Raw genomic sequence first — 19722 nt, 5'->3', positions numbered from 1 at the left:
TTGGGTGAAAAGCTATGCTTCAAAACATTTAAAAACCACTGTACTAAGGAAGAAGTTTTAGGATAAAGTGGCCTTAAGCAGGAAAGGAGATCTGGAGATAAAAGAAACCAGAAGGCTCTGTGTAAAAATGTTTATTTGTACTAATGCTTAGAATATAGGAACTAAGGAAAGAAAGAAAAAAAAGACACCTCAACTCCAAAGTGACAGTGAATTAGGGCCTGCCCACAGCCAAGGGGAAGGACATTCCAGGCTGTCCTGGGATGAACAGTTCCCCCTGTTACTTAAAAGTGTCACCAGGCAGAATATTAAAGAATCAGGGTGTGAAGACCTTACCAGCTGCTAGCAAGTGTGCGAGGGAAGAAAGAGATGTCTAGGTGGCTTCCCCACGACCCAGGAGACAGGATACACAGAGCAGGCGGCAGAGGCTCCCAATTCAGTTAAGGGCAGGAGCTGAATGCCCAGGTCCAGGAAGAACAAAAAGGGGATTTCGGAGGTAGGCTTTTTCATCGAGTTAAAAAACAGGCACATTATCCAATATCTCCCAGTGGCCCCCAAGCTTCTGGCCTGGCCCCGTGATGCTTCCCCTCTCCCCACAAAACCAAAGGGAATAAGGAGGGGGGCGGGGCAGAAGACAGAAAATAACAAGGGTGGGGAATGCTTCAGTCACTAGAGACCAGGGCCTGTGAGAATGAAACAGGCAAGCACAAGGAACATCAGGGTGAGGCTGCTACTCCCCCTGGGGCAGGTCAATGGGAACGGGGTAGAGCCAGGACCAGGAGCAAGAGCGTCCTGGCTCAGGTAAAGGATCCTGGGTTGCAGGAACAGAGGGCCGCAGAAAGCCACTCGGGGAAGGAGGCGGTGAGGCTAAGCAGCACGAGGGCATGGGCAGCTGCTTGCCAGCTTGCTCAGTTCTCACTCCCAGCTGCTCTGGCATAGGCCCCAGTCTTGACTCACCTTCACAGGAAGGGAAAACCCTGGGGCCAGAGTGGAGGCCGAGCTGAGAGAAGTGAGCTGCTCTCCCACTCTTTCTCGGAGGTTTGAACCCTGTGATCACCAGGGCCTCGGCCCAAGGCAGACAGAGTGAATGCACTTAAGGGAGAGCAGGGAGAAGCTGGGCCCACAGCTATGCCCTGGAGCAGCGTGCTGCTCCCTTCTCCCTGAGGGCCTGGGGCCAGAGGTGGTCAGAGCTACCAGCTCAGCTTGCTGCTGCCAAAGGCAGGTTGGCATGACCACCCTGCGATTCTCTGGACTTGAGAAAGAGGGGGAAGGGAAAGTGGGTATGAAAAACAGAGAGGAGGAGAGAACAGCCCTAGATGTATGAGGGGTCGGGGGTGGCCACATCAAGAGGAGTTCTGATTCTGGTAGATGGAAGCTTTTTCCTTCAACAGGTCCAGACACAAGTGGCAGCTCCAACTTCCTGCAGAGAAGCATAAAGGGTTAGGAGGGTCCCTCACAATCCTCACCTGCTGTCCTTCGACCGCCACCCCTCACCTCGTGGCAGGACTGGCTACGGGTAGGACTGGAGATGTGCTGCAGTAGCAAAGTTTCACAGTTATCTTGAGCAGGGACAAACTCTAGGTCTTCAAACAGCATGAAAAATAATTCTCAATGGAGATGAAAGAAAGAATTACCTGGAGGCCTATTTTTTTTTTTTAACTCTCTTTTATCCAAATAATAGCTGTTTCCATTTTCAGGCAGTTCTGACAGTACCCTCAAGAATGAGACATCAAGACATGAAATTTCATTTTTATAGAATGGGAAATGTGTGAATCTTATATAAGTTAGTTGACTTGTGGGGAATACTGTACAGTTGAAATTTTATCTTATAAGAGATTTAAAATAAAATACTCATCTTCGTTGCAGCTGTTCCACAGTTGCTGTTATTGTTGTTGTTTAGTTGCTAAACTGTATCCCCATGGACTGTAGCCCACTAGGCTCCTCTGCCCATGGGATTTTCTAGGCAAGAATACTGGAGTGGGTTGCCATTTCCTTCTCCATAGAGGCCTATTTTAGAATACAGATTCCCAAGACCTCTGGGCCTAATAAATTATAATCACTAAATAGGACCTGGGGAGACATAAAACTTTTTTAAAGCAACCGAGCTTTAAACTTGTGATTACAGAAGAGTCAGACTTTGTTCTCATGGCCCCAAAGGCCAGAATAAAAATCATGAATAGAGGGTCTAGAGAAACCAATACTGATTTCACAGTAGAGTTTTCTGCAAAGCCCACAGACAGAAGAGAAGGGCTCTCCACCATCACCAGGTGTCTGAGCAGAGGCTGAGGACCCAATGAGAGGAAAAGGGGGCCAGCTATGATGATGCAACTTACTGTGACCCAAGTCTGGTTTCATAAAAAAAAACAAACAGGAAATAATAATCCTTATAAGGAAAATTACTGGTTGATACCTCATTTATTAATACTTGCTACAACTAAATTCTTCTATGCCTTTTTTCTTGGAGAAACAAAATTAGCCCTTAATGCCTCAAAACTATAAACACAGTTGTACATATGTGTATTTCAACATCATTCTGAGGGAAAGAATCCATAGCTTTTGTCAGCTCTTCAGAGGTGACTCTCAAAAAGCTAAGGTCCTTTCTAACCCAATGGTCAATATATAGCAGTTGATAAAAATTTTTCTGTAAACTGCCAGACAGTGTTAACTACCTTAGGCTTTGTAAGCCACATAGTTTCAGTCTTTTTTTTTTAAACTCTGTTTAAAAATGTAAAAATAATTTTTAGCTTGTGAGTTATATATACTAGGTTCAGCTCGGTTTGGCCTGGGGTCATAGTTTGGAATTCCTGACCTAGAGGCTGGACCATTTGATGGTTCTACCGGGTAATCCCCAGCTGCCTGCAACTCTCTACTACCTCAGTGTCTGACAACACTTCCATAGAAAAGCCTTTCTACAGTTAATGCAGAATTGTGCCTATGAATTGGTATTTTATGGTTAAAAAAAAAATACCAAACATGTTGCTGCTGCTGCTAAGTCACTTCAGTCGTGTCCGACTCTGTGTGATCCCATAGACGGCAACCCATCAGGCTCCCCCATCCCTGGGATTCCCCAGGCAAAAACACTGGAGTGGGCTGCCATTTCCTTCTCCACCAAACATGCTACTTCTCCCTAAATGTTGCTTGACAGATAAAACAAATAAATGTGGTGTGACAGATGAAAGATCGAGTGAGTGCTTCCCTGCAGCTGTTAAAGAACCCTCAGACTTTGTTAGTGACATCCTCCTCTAGGAGGTGACAGCAATCTGACCTACACTGCAAGTCAGCTCACATCAGGCAGTGAGCTACTTTCTCTCTCCTATTATGCTGGCCCACATCCTCTGTCACAGGAACAGCTCCTGGGCTTTATGTACTCCTGAGTAAGCTTCTGAATTTCTTTCTTTTTTTTTTTTTGAATTTCTATAAAGGAGGGACTTCAGCACAGACATCTGGTGAGAAGAGGACTTGTGGAGAGGCAGCCACTTTTTGGTGTCCCCACTGGTTTCATCGAAGACCTTCCATAAATTTGAAGCATCTTATTAAGCACTGCTGGAGGGCTGGAGCAAACTGTTCAGGTTCCAGGTTCAGCTCCCTCTCCCAACTGGTGGAAATGAACACTCAAATCTGTCAGGCATGGAGTGGTGAAACCAAAGTCCCTCACTGGACAAACTATGACTGAGTTTTGTAGGCTGGTTGAAGGATAACAGATCTCCCCTTCTGGTAATTATTTTCTGCTCAGCATCTGTTTTCTTTCAGGCTGTCCATTTTCTGTGGCTGTACATGTTATCTGGTGATGATGTAAGAATGTTAAACCCTAGAAGCTGCAATGCTCGTAAAGCACTCTGAACTGAGTGAAGGCTAAGAGCCTACTCCCTAACCTGGAAGACTGTATCACTGATAACAGGAATACACTCACTGTATAAGTGATTTTCCAAGTCACTAATAACTACTTGTTCTAAGTAAGAGTACAGGGAAACCTACCTTCAGGAGGCTCAGACATGGACGGGGTTAGACAATACATGTGGTAGCCACGATCGCAGTCATCACAGAAGAGCAGCTGATCCTAGAGGAGGTGAGATGGAAGAGGAAGGGGGAGGTGAATGACTCCCCTTGCCTGGGCCGCTGAATGGGTTAGGAGGGTTCTTCCAAGAGGGGTGGGGGCAGATGGCAGGAAGAACAGATGTGGGACCCTCTGGCTAAAAAACCACTGCTGTCCCGCTCCACCCAGAAAGTCAGTCATCCCACCGGGACCCCAACAGCCTCAGAAAAGACCTTGCTATCTAAATCAGTTATTCACTCACTCTAACAGTTAACCAAAATACTGGTTTCATTCTCTGCATGGAACATCATAAAGATGTCACTCATTTCCTTGCTAATTGCTTGTTCACACAAGAGTGTAAAGCCCATGAAAGTAGGGACGTGGTTGTCTTCAGCATCCTTAGTGCCTAAAACAGGGTCTGACACAAAGTAGATACTCCGTGAACACCTGCCAAACAAATCAAAGTTCCTACTGGTGGAAAGGACAGGAAAAGCTGAGCAGGAGTGTGCTGGGGTGGGGGTGGGGGGACACGCACGTCATTCTCGGAGGTGCCACAGATGTTGCAGCACTTGCACTCGATGCACTGCCAGCGGTAGGTCTTCACTGCCGCCATCATCACGGGGGTGAACTGGAGGCAGGACGGATGCCCTGTGGAGGAGAGCGAGTGGATCAGGGAGCTGAAGACTGGGAGCAGTGAGGTGACCTGGCTGTGAGAGCCACTGGATGCTGGTGAGCCATGGGCCCCTCAGGGTCTGGGTGCCGGCAGGGGCTGCACTGGCCCTGGGTTGGAGATACCTGAGCGGCCACAGTCAGAACAGGACACCAGCTCCTCGGGCTGTCCTGTCTTCTTGTTGATCTTGGAGTCCCCCAGGCAGAAGTCACAGTAGTTGTTGGGCAGGGCCAATCCATCAGGACCCTTCTTGGCTATAACGCGAAAGGGAAAAACTCAGATGATACCCACGTGGGCCTCTGGGTCTCTTGACATCCCTGCGAGGAGGGTTTTTCACAGCTAGGCTGACTCCCGCTTGCCCCACCTGACACCAGCTTACATTTCTGCTCCTCGGACCTCTGGGAAACTGGGGTGGGTGGCTGTGAGTCTTCTTTGTCCTCTCCCTCCTCCTCAGCCAAGTGGGAGTGGGCATAGTGGTAACTGAGGCCTGGTCGGTTCTTGTAACGTTTTCCACAAACTGAGTGGGGAGAAGATTGCAGAGAAAGGTGTTAGGATCTGAGGGTACCTCACCCCTGCCCCTCTAAGCTGTAGGCTCCACCTGAGCAGAGGTAGCCGCCCCCATCAGCTCTGCTCAGGACAGACCTTTACTGAGAGCCCCTCCCCGTGGCCAGGAACATCAAGCCCAGGTGCTCCCAAGCTTCCATGGCTCCTCCGCTTACTAAAGCCCAGAGCACAGCCATCTCTACTCCTCCACTCAAGCTGTCTGGGAGACTGAGCCCTTACCTTCTGCCTGCCCTGGGAACAGTTTGGGGAGGTCCAGGTCAGGAAGCAAAGGGACCTTCTAAGTTTTGCAATAATGGCAGGCAGGAGGAAAGCTAAGACTCTAAACTTTTTTACCTTTCAGTAAATGTAGGCTCATGCTACTCCCTATATACAACACAGCCCACCTCTGCCCAAATAAATAAGTAGGGGTGGATCTCTCGGGGAAAATCTATCATCTGAGTCTGCTGGGGTAGCTGTCCCCCAGAGAAACTCAAAGACATGCCCACATCAGTGCTCTGTCCAACCAACGACCCCTCAACCAGCAAGGAGAGCAGATCTCCAGGAGGCACCCTGTACCTTTGAACAGTGATACCAAGAATAGGGGGGTGGCAGGAAAGGAATGGGGAAGGGATGGGAAGGATGGCGGGATGATGGGGAACGTTAGCTGACCACCACATGTCTGTTTTGGGGAAGCGGAAGCAGAGGGATCTGGGATAACGGGTCCCTCAGAATGCTTCTGAAGCCACCCCATGCAGTGGGCCCAAGCAGCCCTAGAGCAATGTGGTGGAGACAAGCAGGTAGAAGCAGCTTCCAGGACTGTGAGGAGTGGACCGCAACAGAAGGTCCAGGGCTCCTATCTCCATGCCATTCCAGGGACCTTAACACTAGCATCACAGATGAGAAAGGCAGGAACAAAGGGAGAAGGGAAAAAGGGATAGGAAAACCAAAAGTCTGAGAAGTTGAGAGAGCTACCTCTCTGGGGCGCTTTCGAGGTATGCTTTTGTTTGAAACTATCTGAAAGACAGAAAGAAAAGTCATGAGAAGAGGGCCTTGGTACACTTAAGACAGGTACGGCAGCAGCAGGAAAGCAGAGCAAACGAGAGAGAAACCCCAGCAGTGACGGTGCTCCCAGGGTGGAGGGACAGAAGTGGGGTGAGTCAGAGAAAAGGGGAAGAGGGAACAGACGTTAGAAAAGTCAGCGTTGGACTCCTGGGGCCTGACTTGATTGGGGCCAGCAAGCCCAGATGTCATCTACTGAGAGGCCAACTTTGCCTGCTGTGTGTCCCTCATGGGCACCCCCACCCCAGAGGACAGCAGAAATCTCCCCCAGAGCATGCAAGGCTCACCCATCGTGCAGCAGAGGCCAGGGCCTCTCAGGGATCTCAGAGGGAACCAGTCAGCAGGCAGGACAAGAGTCCAAGCTTGTTTTACCACTTTCAGCAAGAATACAACTTTCCCTCCTCTCATATCCTGAGGAGCTGGGTCCAAGGCAAGGACTACCCACCCACTCGTGAGGCACTCACTGTCACAGGCATAGGGTTTGTCTCGATCCTCCAGGATGGAAGCGTCCAGCTTCTTACGGGCACTGCCCACACCTTTACTCTGCAAAGAAGTGCAAAAAGATGCCCTTACTAAGGTGTCTAGGCCTGAAGAGTTACTCTCCTGGTAGTGGCTGCTAATCTCATTCAGGAAGGATGACAGCAACGAGAAGCAGTAAGACAGTGGGACTCTGCAGGCTCCCCAACCCCCGGGGCTGCCCCTCACCTTGGACTTCCCCTTGCCCCGACGTTTGGGAGTATCTTCTTCATAGTCCTCATCGTCAAGGTCATCCAGGAAGTCATCTGGTTCTAGGATCCGCTGAGTAGACAGGAGGATTAGGATGGGCAGAAATGAGAACATCCAACAGCTCCCCCATGATGGGACTGGCCAAGGCTGCCAGAGCTGCCTCCGTGACCCAGCGGCTCCACTCCAGCTTCACTCCTCACTGCTGTTCTTTCAAGGCTTTGGGCTCTCCTTTCTCTGGGCCTTTCTTCATGTTGTTCCCCTAGCCTGGAATGCCTTTCTCACCATCTCCAAGTAGCTAAATCAAATGCCATGTTTTCATAAAACTTTCCCTGATGCCCCAAGTAGCATGCCCTCTCCTGCCTCTGATCTGCCACCTGGGAGCATGTCAGCAGCGGTTCCCTTCCAACACCTAACTTCCTAGAGTTAAACTGGAGCTTTGCTGCTTACTTGTGGCAAGTTTTTCTTTTCACTAATGTGGTGCAGCTCCCATGTATGTGAAATGGGCAATGGTACCTGTTTCCTAAGATTGTAGAGACTGCAGAAAATGATAGAAAAGCACTTAGCATAGTGCCTGACATATTTTTATGCACAGTTTTCGCTTCCTTGTTGGCAGGGACATCACCTATGTAACCCCAGGCACTAAAAAAACTCTGGTGGCAACATAAGATGAGATCTATAGTTACGAGAAAATGAACAGGAAAGACAGGATGGTAACAAGGAAGCCAGTCAGTACCCAGCGCTCATTAAGGAATGGGGCAGGAACAGAAGAGCAGGGGCCCCCCATGGCCCATAGCTTCTGCTGCTATTCTGATTACTGGGTGGCCTCTGATGAAGAGGAGACTGGTTTCCTCCACAGTTTCCTTAACCACAGTGTTAATTGTGTACCTTCCGTGCTCGACTGTTCGTTACAGGAAACTCGCCCAGGCTGTCATCATCAACTCGGGGATCGGGGGCGCCTCGCTTCTCCAGGGGGTCGGTGCGTAACAGAGCCTCTAAACTACTGCCGTCCTGAGAGATCAGCCCCTCCTTCTTCAGGGTCTGGTCTGTGTCTGCGGGCAAGGTCAGGAGGAGGTGTGGCTCAGAAGGGCTGAACACAGACCTACCTGGTCTACACAGTGTCAGACCAATCACAAGCCAGTCACTGTCTTCTGGTCTCTGGCTGCCCAGGAACCAAGATGCTTTGGTTTACTTGGCACCATAACTTATCTGTTTACTTGTCTCTTAACTATTAGACTGAATTCCTTACAGAGAGACTCACATCTCATTCATTTTGGTATCTTTAGAATCTAGCACTGGACCTGGTATGTAACAGGTGATTAGCAGGCCTCTGACTATGCAGAAGGGTATATCCACTCAGGGAGGTCTGTGCTTTACCTGGTTTAATAGATGGGAAAGAAAGTCTTGGATCCTCAGGAGGGTGGGCTCGCCGCTTTTTCCGCCAGCGCCGGGCAGGGTAAGAGTACAGCTGCCCAGAGGCCAATCCTAAGGAAGGAAGGAAAAGAGAGAAATCAAACCCTAACACAGCCCTAGAAAATAGTATCAAACACTTTCTACATGAGTAGCGTTCTAGAGCAAGGGAGGAATCTGGATGGTGAGCACCTGGGGCTGGAGGAGGCATGGCTTATGGACAAGGGAACAGATGTAAGCTCAGGGGCCTTGGCTAACACACAGCTCTCCAGAGCCCAGCAAGACCCTGAGCAGTGCAGCCCTGTGGAGAACAAAAGGTGCTTCAACCTCTCCAGGTTTCTAATCACGGGAGACCGCATGCATCCCTGGGGGAAAGCAACAGGGAAAACCCATTCAGCTGGCTCATCACCTAAGATGAGGAAGCCTCTCCCTCCCTGGGCTCCTGAGTGGACTCTCACCTGGGCCCCGATGTCGCTTTTCCATCCAAATATAACAGTTACTCTGGGCTACTCCCGTCTGTGAGTCCAAGAAAGGCAGGCGTACACTGCGCTCAGCACAGAGGCGGGCATTGTAATTGTGGCACTGCTCCATGGCATCTTTATAATACTGCTCCCCAAGCCTGCAGAAAAGACAAAACTCAGGTGTGACTGCACACGTGTGTGTTTATCTGCTGGGCTATCCCTTTCCCTTGCCATCTGCTTCTCTAGAAGGCTCAAGGGACTGGGAGAATGTTACTCTGCTTTTATTTGCTTCCATTTCTGCCTCATGGGACACCAAACCCCTTCACTAGGCCATTATGAGGAAAAGTACCTTACAAATAAATTACTGTCAGAGCGCATGATTGCACCCTGTTGTCTAAACAGTCCTTAGTCTAACCCACAAAGAGGGGAAGAAAATAATGTTCGTTCTGTGCCGCTCATGAATCCAACCCTTTGGTAACCAAAGTGCTACTTCTTTTACCCCTCAGGATTCTGAGAAGCTGAAGTTACTCCTGTTTATAAAGAGTTCAAAAGATCTGGGGAGACTTACTAAAGTTTAGCAAACTCCATCCATAAAAAGAAATTCAACTTAGCTATTAAAAAAAAAGGAAGCTCTTCATGTATAAATATTAAACAATCTCTAAAATAACTCAAAAAAAAAAAAGGGGGGGGGGGTACAGGGCTGAGGAGTGTTATGAGATGCTACCTTTTATGTCCCTAAGTGGTGGAAGAGAAACTGTAGGCATCCAAGAGAAAAACCAGGTGACTAGGGGACTTTCTCCTTTGTGCCATTCTATATCTTTTGAGTTTTAAACTAGGTATTTGCAAAGTAGCTAATTCTATATACTAACTTTACAACCAATAGAAAACATTTGGAAATATGTAAACACCCTTGAAGCCTACTTTCTGCTGAGTACCATTACACTGATAGAAAACCTATTTGCACAAAGGCCTCTTCTAGACCCTTCTCCATTCTCACACCATCAATTTTTTTTAAAGAAAACCTTTTGAACTCAAAAGACTTACTCTGAAATCTGAATTTTTTAAGCGCTTTAAAAAGCCACAAAACTGCACCATGCCAGGAGTTATCTGGTTCTAAGAAGCATCTATATAGAACCAACCTTGTCCTCATCCTTCAGGGTTTAACAAGCACAGTAATACTAGAGCTTAAACTAATTCAATTCACATTTATATATTTGAGCAAACTTTTTCTTTCCTCGCACTATGTGGCTTGAAGGATCTTAAAAGTCTGCCAACCAGGGATTGAACCTATGCCTTAGCAGTGAAAGCGCCGAGTCCTAACCACTGGACCACCAGGGAATTCCCCTTGATCTTAAAGTAAACAAACAAACTGAGGGCAGATTTCTTTCCCACAAGATCCTCAGCACCCATGAAGGTGTCTGGAATATCCTGACTCATAAGTAAAAAGACCTGGCTTGGCTGCAAGTCACCACATAAATGTGGACATTTAGTCTACCCACATGGACCTCAGGTATGCTACTGACTGCTGCTGCTGCTGCTAAGTCGCTTCAGTCGTGTCCGACTCTGTGAGACCCCATAGACAGCAGCCCATCAGGTTTCCCCGTCCCTGGGATTCTCCAGGCAAGAACACTGGAGTGGGCTGCCATTTCCTTCTCCAATGCGTGAAAGTGAAAAGTGAAACTGAAGTTGCTCAGTCGTGTCTGACTCGTAGCGCTGCCATGGACTGCAGCCCACCAGGCTCCTCCGTCCATGGGATTTTCCAGGCAAGAATACTGCAGTGGGGTGCCTACTGACTAGGGAGGCTGAACTAGATAAGCTCTGACATATTCTACAAGAGGGAGACTCCAAGCATGAGAAGTTGAACACAGCAAATCTCTGTTGCTTATGTTCATAACTCAACCTGCAGCAACAAACCCTGCTCTGGAATCTAAGAGCAGCTTTCATGGGGCAGCCACAATAGACCACTGAGGCACAGCTTAGAACATTCCCAACAACCGACAAAGACACACACTGCACGCAGGCAGTGACACCACAAGACAGTCTGGCTTGAGTCAATGTGCTGTAATGACTGTAATCTGAGGTAGGCACGAAGCCTGTGCTGGAAAGTAAAGAGAAGGAATAGGCTCATATTTGCTCGCCTTTAGGAGGCAGCCACGTCCTCACTAAACAGAGGAAAATTGGATAAACAAGGCTAAGTGCGGCAGAGCCTTTGTTTCTGCTGATGGAAATTGATACTGACACTGTAAGTCAGATGGAAGGAAGGGCTAGACAGGCTGAGAGCTGCAAAGTCAGAGCAAGGAGGCTGGAAACTGTGTGGCGGGGGGGGTGGGGGGGGTGGGAGTTGAGATATGGATGAGAGAGAGATGTTCTATCAAAGCTCCTGTGAGTTAAATGGGATTTCAGAAGGTGGGGCAAACTGCATTGTGAGTGAGAGAGCTGATAACGAAATACAAGTTGGAGGAAGAGAGGATCTGATGAGAATAAAGCAAGGAAGAATGAGAGCTCTCTTAAGAATCTAAGGCTCCTACTGCAAGAAATTTTAAGCTAACATCATTCTTCAGATCTTGTTACCTAACTCAGAGGATTTCAAAACCAGTCAGCAACCACAGCTCTTTTATACTATTATTTTGCCCTGGTAAGATCCGTTAAAGATTGTTTCAATTCTGACACCACATTTGGGAGGGACAGAGAATTTACAAATAGGAAAATTCTTCTCCCAGAACAAGATGCAAGTCAGAAAAGATGAGCTAGCAGTCCTGACCTCAATGTAAAACCTCAGCAGTCAGAAGACTAGGCACACCGTGGTCAAGAAAAGCATCTCTTTTCAGGATGAGAACGGTACAGGAAGACTGGAAACCTCTTTTTAAAGAGCAGGTTCTGTAGGCAAATGTATTACTGTGGTCCACAGCTCTTTACAGGTAGAACGAGGAGCAGAAAGTTGGTTATTTATTACTGGTACCCAGGAATCAGGAGTTGGTGACCCTCACTATCTCTACAGACCTTTAAAGAGAAACAAGTTCTATTTAAACCTGCAACCCCTCACTACCAATATTGCATAAAAGGGTTGGTGACCTTATTTCCCAGATGAAAGTCTTCCAACATAAACAATCTCACTATGTAAAACTTAAACCTAGGCAAGTTTTGACATTCCCCCATTACAGTAAGCTTTCCAAGGTAGAAGCTTTGATTCTTTTTCGAGAGGCATGAGACCTGTGTAAAACCTCCCTTTACAATGGGACAGGGGTAGTCAACAAAGAGAAAGGCAGGGAAACAAAGAAAGAACATCTGAGTCAGTATGGATAACATATAAATGGTAGATCAGCAGCGTCATTTCTAAATTGAGGGAAATGTCAGCTTGGAGAGAGAGCTGGGGAAACTGAAGTGGGCAGATCAGAGAGGAAGATAATAGTGTTGGGAGGAGGGGTGGCTGAAAGAGGCAGCAGGATGGAGCTGAAAGCATGTTAGGAAAAAAAAAAAAACCACACAACCAAAAAACCCACAAGGAGAAGGCACTTAGCTTAATGGAAGTGGGAAAGCATTCTCAAAGAAAAGGCTCCAGGCAGGGGGAGGGAGAGAAGCAATGTACCCTTAGAAAAAATGCTCTTGTGAAGAGTGGGGCTCAGTCTACTACAAAGACAGATGAGAAGCTGTGTGCCCCTTAGAACAGTTCCCAAACCTTTACCTTCTCACCCAGTCAAAATCCAAAAGCCAAGCTGGACAACTGGACACCTCATTTTTCCTACCCCTGCACCAAGCCAAATGTATCCATTAAAGAGCTTACTATTGGCCGACGGGGGTGGGGGGCAAGAACCCACTGCAAAACTCATTTAGATTCTTCTTCGGGGAGGAGGCTGGGTTAAATCAAGTCCCAAAGCATCTTTAACTCACAGCTAACAGGCCATTCTCAGTTTGCCAAACCACCATGAACTTTAACTTCGCTTGAAATCTGCCCAGTCCAAGAGTATTGCAAAGCGAAGACGGCCGACCTAGATGCCCCTCGGGGCGGCCAGGGCATACTGGACTGCGTCCGTCCAGTGCCCGCTTTCTGATGGTTGGGACTGGCCGGCGCCAAGCCCCTCTTCCCTGAAGTTCTTTCCCTCTGTATCTGCTCCTCCACAAATTCTTCCCAGGAATATTTTTGGTCTCGGGTACCTGATACTCAAGGACCACCCCACCCCCGCCCCCGCCCGCCCAGGAACGTCACGGGGCTGTTCAGAACAAAACAGCCCTGAGCGCTTAACGGCGCCAGGGCGGCCGAGCCTGTTCCTCCGGGGCCCGCTGCGGGCAGCCTATGAGGAGGGGTCGGCGGCCGGGCTTCGCGGGGGTCGGCTCGGCTCCCCCGGACTGAAGCGCACCCGGGACCGTCTCTCGTACGCAACAAGGGGGCCATATTCTGGAAACCTTCCGCCTAAAGGAGCGCCCACCCCACAGGGAGGCTGCCCGTTAGGGGCTCCCGTGTGCCCCCCTCAGGGCCTCCACAAGTTTCTAAAGAAGCGCAACGTCTTCTCCCGAGTCTCCTGTTGCCCTCCCCTCTAGGAGTCGCAACACGGCCTCTCCGGGCACGTCCCTCTCTCCGCCTCGTCCGTTCCCACACCGCCCCCTGCTTCCAGGTCCCTTACAAGACCTCCCAACCTAGAAGAGAAAGAAACGGCCACTCACAGCTTCACTACATTTTCCACCACAGCCGCCATCTTCCCGGCTCCTCTCCCTCAGGCCGGGAGGCCCAGAGCCCGCAGCGCGCAGGCGCTGGGACCGCAGAGGGAACCAATTTCCTTGTCCTTCTGCGCAAGCGCCACCCGGGCGCCTGCGCCCGAGAGCGAACGACGGAGAATGAGCTTCTTGGCCGGTTCTCCCCGGCCTGGAAACCCGGGGACGAATGCGCAGGCGCAATAGAGGCGGGCGCGCGCCCCGAGGCTTCTGCTCCTATTTTGCCTCATCCGTTTAGTGAGAAGCGAGAAGGGAGGGAGGATGTGACCAGGTCCAGAAATGAGAAGGTGAGAGGTTGGTGAGAACTGGCAAGCCCAGAGGTGGTCTAGATGGAGGTCATGCGTCCTGTTACCTCGCCGACCTTTAACCTCGTGGTTAATAGCCCTTTGCCCTCACGTACAGACTAGGGTTTGGTGGGTAGCCGAAGGTAAGAGCAGTGCACACTCCTCTTGGGCTGCCCATTTTAGGGAGAGAAAGATTAACTCCAAGAATCTGGCAAATCTTTAGCCCGAATATTGGGGTCTGACAAAAGTTCCCCCACCTTCCTGCCACCAACTTAATTGATCCCCACCTCTTCTCTCCTGCTTCCTACCCCTAAGCTCTTTTCCTTCTCTGAAGAACTTCTCTCCTGCAGCTTCCTCTCCTGTACCATTCACTTCTCCTTCACTATTGAATCATGCAAATTCATCTGCAAACATGGCTTAATATCCTCTTTAAAAAATATCAGAGCCCTTCCTTAAGCCCTTTTTGCCTTTATCACCCTCTTTCTTTCCACCCTTTCAGAGCACATATTCTGTTATACTTACTATCTCTGTTGATTTATTTCCAAGTGTCTCTCTGTTAATGGGGATTTTGTTCTCATCAGTTCATTGAAACATCTAACAAAGACACCACGATTTCCATTTCAACAGATTTAGAGATCTCCCTGTCTTTATCAGCCTATCAACCCCCATGACAACAGTGGCCATTCACTTCTTTTTCAAACTCATCTCTGAGACACACACTCTCCTGGGTGTCTGCCTGTCACACTGGCAGCTCCTTCAGCTTCTTTTGCTGGCTCTCTATCCTCACATCTACCTAGACCCATCAGAGTCCCCAGGGCTTGGTCTTTCATCCTGGTAATATGCCATATTTCATCAATTCTAAGATGCACATATTCTCTGCCCCCCCCCCCCTTTTAGTATTTCAGAATCAGGACACATCTTACCATCATTGTGCCTTAAAATCAAGTTTGGCAGGTGAGAGTTGAGTGATATTTGTCATTGTTTACCCTGCACCAAATTTGCGGAATAGATGTTAGCAGCTTGGAAGGAAAACCTAGTGACAATACTGTTGCACTCTTGTTCCCCAAATGATTCTGGGAATCAAAGGTGACGCCAAAAGAATTCAAAAGTATGTGTTTCAGCATGAATGTTTGTGAAAAGTGGAAGTGTTAGTTGCTCAGTTGTGTTCGACTCTGCGACCCCATGGACTGTAGCCCATCTGGCTCCTCTGCCGGTGGAATTCTCCAGACAAGGACGCTGGAGTGGGTAGCCATTCCCTCCTCCAGGGGATCTTCCCAACTCAGGGATCAAATCCTAGTCTCTTGCATTGCAGGCAGATTCTTTACTGTCTGAACCACCAGGGAAGCCCCCACCCCCCAATTCATAGGTTTAAGTCCTACCCACTAAGTCTGATATTATTTGGAGGTGGGATCTTTCAGAGGTAATTAAGTTTAGATGCAGTCTGAGGGTGGAGTTCTCATGGTGGGATTGGTGCCCTTCCAGAAGAGGAAGCTGGAGATCTCTCCATGAGGAAAGGCCACGTGAGGACCCAGCAAGAAAGCAGATGTCCACAAGCCAGGAAGTGGAATTCCATCAGGAACCAAATTTGCTGGCACCTTGATCTTGGATTTCCCAGCCTCCAGAATTGTCAGAAATAAATATCTGTTGTCTATGGTACTTTGTTAACAACAACCTGAGCTAAGACAGTGTGCAAGCACTGAAGCTGAACACACACATACCCTCTGACCCAGCAATTCTGTTCGTGCATGCATATATGAAAAATCATGTATAAGAATGCTCACAACAGTATTAATTGTATTAGCCCCAAACTAGAACATTCCAAATGCCCATAGCACTAGAGTGGATTAAGCAACATGGAGAAGAACAAACTATTGCTACACAACAACATGAATGAATCTCAAAAACTTAATATTTGAAAAAAAGAAGCCAACTTCCAAAGAGGACATATTGTGTGATTCCATTTATATCAAATTAAATAATCACACATGCTAAACTATGGGGGCAGAAGTCAGGAAAGTGGTTCACTTTGGAAGATAATAACAAGGAGGGGACATAAGGTGGCTACCAAGGTGCTAGTAATATTGCTTTTCTGGGTTACACAAGTTTGTTCACTTAGATTCATTGACCTACCCAAGATTTGTGCACTTCTCTGTAGGTATGTCTCAATAAAAGTTTTTAAATAAAAGATATTAGTGATGATAATTAGCCTAGTTCTCTGTTATTGGAAAGGCAGTTTATGAGCCCAGTACCAGTGGCTTTTGAGTCTTAGGATTTTTTCTTTCTTTTATTTATTTGGTTGTGCTGGGTCTTAGTTGCCATATGTAGGATCTCTGATCTTTGTTGCAGCATGTAGGATCTTTAGTTGTGACATGTGGACGCTTTGTTGGGGCATGTGGGATCTAGTTCCTTGAGCAGGGATCAAACCTGGGCCCCCCTGCATTGGGAGTGTAGTCTTAGCCATTGGACTACCAGGGAAGTCTCTCTGTTAGGATTCTTTTAAGAAATGCTCTCTCACTGAACAACAGAGCCTCTATGTGCTCTGAACCAGTGACTGATACATATAGTGTTTCTCTTACAGACAGGAACCAAGAAGTGGAAGTGGGGGTGCAGCGTCTTGCAATTTCAGCTAATGGTTCTTTTGCAAAATGTTTGTTTTCTGTTCTCGCCACTCTGGGCTCTGGCTGATCCAGAGCCTTTAGGACACAAGGGAGGAAGGCTTCCACCAGGGGGCACAATAATAATTTCTCTGAATTATTAACAGAATCTGAGATTGCCAATGGGCTGTTTTGAGTTCTACCTGTCACTGGGCAAGAAAGTAAAAAGGAAGTATCATTGATGGCTGGGGTGATTGATTCTAATTGTTTAGGGTAAACAGGATTGCTGTTACCCATTGAGGACAAAGAGGAATGTAAACAAAACCCAGGAGATCTTTCTAATATCACATTCAGGTAGTTAATGGGAGACAGGCCTCCTGGTTGGATATTTAATTCCAACCTTTCTACTGAAAAGAAAATAAAAAACAGAGGAAAAAGTCTTTTAAAAAAAGGAAAAAAATCTTAAAAGCATTGACAAGCTAATAATATAGTGAAGAATTACAGCTCCAACATTTAGAAAGTTGAAACACAGAGCTGAAGCCCAGAATTCAGGACAGTTTTTGTCTTGGGGACATTTACTGATCTTGAAGATATAACTGAAACTGAGCTCTTATTTGGTGGTCTTTGGTGGGGAGGGTCAAAATCAAAACTCAGAGCCTGCGCAAGGTCAGATGCCCCACTACTAATACATATATACTTTAAGATGTGATCCCAACATCAATAGACTAGTAGTCCCGGGAACTCAAGCCTTGAATTTGGATTAAAGTGGACCCATCCTTATAATGCCTCTGCTCACCTAGTAGAACTGAGCATGTTTGAAATGAAGCAGTATCCTTTTTGAAAGAGCGTACTGCCATCGAAGGCCTTAAATTATGTCTTAAAAGTGCTTTTCCTATACAGTATCCAGCACGTAGTCAAAGACAATCAGGCACAGAAAAAAACAAGGAACTTTGCATAAGAACTGACTGCACCCAATAGAAAGCACAAATTGACCTACAGAGATTACAGATGCTGGAATTATCTGATACCGACCATAAAAGAACACTGCTTACTGAGTTTAAAGAAGATAAAGACAAGCGTAAAAGTATCTGCAGGTGACAAATTTCTGTTAAGTGTCACAACAGAATTTTTAAAGAATCACATCGAACTCCTCCAACTGAAAAATACAATAACCGAAATTAAGAACACCATAGATTGGTTAAAAAGAAAATTAGACACGGCTGAAGACAGAACAAGTGTGCTACCAGAGTGGTCCCCAACCATTTTGTCACCAGGGACCCATTTCGTGGAAGACAAGTTTTCCATGGACTGGAGGAGGACAGGATGGTTTCAGGATGATTCAAGTGCATTACATTTATTGTGCACTTTATTATTCTTACATCAGCTCCACCTCAGATCATTAGGCATTAGATCCCAGAGGTTGGGGATCACTGAATTGTATGATATGCAGGAAGATACTATCATGTCCTTAATACAGCATGGAAGACATATGGACAGGAAATACAGAATTAGAGTAGAAACAGAGGATAAATATAGAGATCTAAGATGGTGAAGAGAAAGAAAAGGTGTAAAGGCAATATTTAAAGAGAAAATGATTAATAATTTTACAAAAGTGATGAAATACACTCAGTCACTTTGAAGAAGACAAATAAAGCCCAAGAAAGCTAAAGAAAGACTTAACAGAAATAAATACTGACAAGTCGTGATATCTGTAACTTACTTTCAAAAGGTTGGGAAAAAAGTTTTTAAAGAGGGAAAGCAAATTAGGAAAAATGGTACTAATTGGCAGATCTAGATGCAGATATGTGGGTGTACATTGTTACTGTTGTTCAGTGGCTACACCATGTCCAGCTCTTTGCCACTCCTTTGTGGGAGTAGAATCTGTAGGGAGTATGTACAACTCTATACAAGCTGAAGGGGGAAGCTCCTTCACTCCACCTCTGCCCACCTTAGTCCCAAGTTTAGATAGTCTGATGCTTCAGTTTCCCCATCCAGTTCCCTTTCTCCGCCCAGGCATGGTAGCCCCGAGTGGGTTCCCAGAGTTCTTTGTGCCTGTTAGGTAGGGAGCAATTCTGAGGACCTGGGACAAGAAGGTCCGCCTTCCATGGCCACTTTATCCTCATCTCAGGTCCAAGGTGACAGGCTGTTTTCTGGCTGGGTGAAGCTATAAGGAAGGTGTCATGTTTCCTGTCTTCCCTTCTCGGGCAGATGCGGCCAAGCTACCCAAAAACTGCGGGGGAGCCTGCAAGCAAGACGGTGCTGGCCTTCAGCTCCCCCCACCTGCCTTCATATTTTACCAGGGCCTGAAAGCTGAGCACCAGTGGGAATAGAGGGTTGCAATCAAGTACGGGCTTTGGGGCCTCACAGACCTGGGTTCAAAATCCCACTACAGATGCCGCAACTCCTATTCTCTAAATAATGGCAAAACTTTCAGATTAAAAATAAAAAGTCTGGTGGTGGGAATGTAAAATGGTGCAGCTCTAGTGGAAAATGGCTCTTCCTTAAGAAATTAAATATAGAATAATCATAGGATTCAGCAATCTCACTTCTGTACACGTCCCAAAGAAGTGAAAACAGAGATTCAGATATATGTACACCCATGCTCATAGCAGCATTATAGCCAGATTGCCAAATAGCACAATTGCCAAAGGGTAGAAGCAACCCAGGTGTCCATTGATTGGATAAATGGATAAACAAAATGTGGAATATGCAATGGAATATCGGGTACTAAGTCGCTAAGTTGTGTCTGACTCTTTATGACCCTGTGGACTGTAGCCCACCAGGCTCCTCTGTCCATGGGATTTCCCAGGCAAGAATATTGGAGTGGGTTGCCATTTCCCTCTCCAGGAGATCTTCCTGACCCAGGGATTGAATCTGTGTCTCTTACTTCTCTTGCATTGGCATGTGGGTTCTTTACTACTAGTGCCACCTGCAAAGCCCAATGGAATATTACTCAGCTTTTAAAAAGAATGAAATTTCCGTGCCTGCTACAGCATGGATAAACCTTGAAGTTGCCATGCAAAGTGAAATAAGGCAATCACAAAAAAGACAAATACCATGTGATTCCACCTGTGTCAGGTGCCTAGAGAAGTCAAAGTCATGGAGACAAAGTAGAAAGGTGGCTGCCAGTGGCTGGGGTTGGGGGGATGGGGAGTTAGTGTTTAATGGGTATGGAGTTTCACTTTGGGAAAAAAGTTCTGGAAATGGATAGTGGTGATGGTTGCAGAATAATGTGAATGTA

General features: G+C 47.2%; 1 protein-coding gene and 1 long non-coding RNA gene across 3 annotated transcripts; one reads left to right on the top strand and one right to left on the bottom strand.

The window, feature by feature from the left end:
* Positions 1-116: 116 nt before the first annotated feature.
* Positions 117-13646, bottom strand: DPF2 (double PHD fingers 2). Of its 2 annotated transcripts, XM_020906439.2 has the most exons (12): positions 13556-13646; positions 8894-9054; positions 8403-8510; positions 7914-8077; positions 7008-7100; positions 6767-6845; positions 6216-6257; positions 5080-5217; positions 4826-4954; positions 4566-4678; positions 3973-4054; positions 117-1417 (listed from the first exon to the last, which is right to left on the bottom strand). In XM_020906439.2, exons 1-12 carry the CDS (start codon positions 13585-13587, stop codon positions 1341-1343), a joined length of 1218 nt encoding a protein of 405 aa, XP_020762098.1. In that variant the 5' UTR covers positions 13588-13646; the 3' UTR covers positions 117-1340. The 2 variants fall into 2 exon arrangements, with proteins under 2 accessions (XP_020762098.1, XP_020762100.1); XM_020906441.2 differs by lacking the exon at positions 6216-6257.
* A 120-nt stretch (positions 13647-13766) lies between these two features.
* LOC110145919 (uncharacterized) lies at positions 13767-15830 on the top strand. Its single transcript, XR_011484393.1, has 2 exons — positions 13767-13890; positions 15370-15830. It is a non-coding gene; the product is annotated as an uncharacterized lncRNA (long non-coding RNA).
* Positions 15831-19722: the final 3892 nt, after the last annotated feature.

Source organism: Odocoileus virginianus, chromosome 28, assembly GCF_023699985.2.
Source record: "Odocoileus virginianus isolate 20LAN1187 ecotype Illinois chromosome 28, Ovbor_1.2, whole genome shotgun sequence".
In the NCBI taxonomy this organism is placed as follows: domain Eukaryota; kingdom Metazoa; phylum Chordata; class Mammalia; order Artiodactyla; family Cervidae; genus Odocoileus; species Odocoileus virginianus.
Note: the sequence above shows the minus strand (reverse complement) of the source record. Positions and strands in the feature narration are given on the sequence as shown.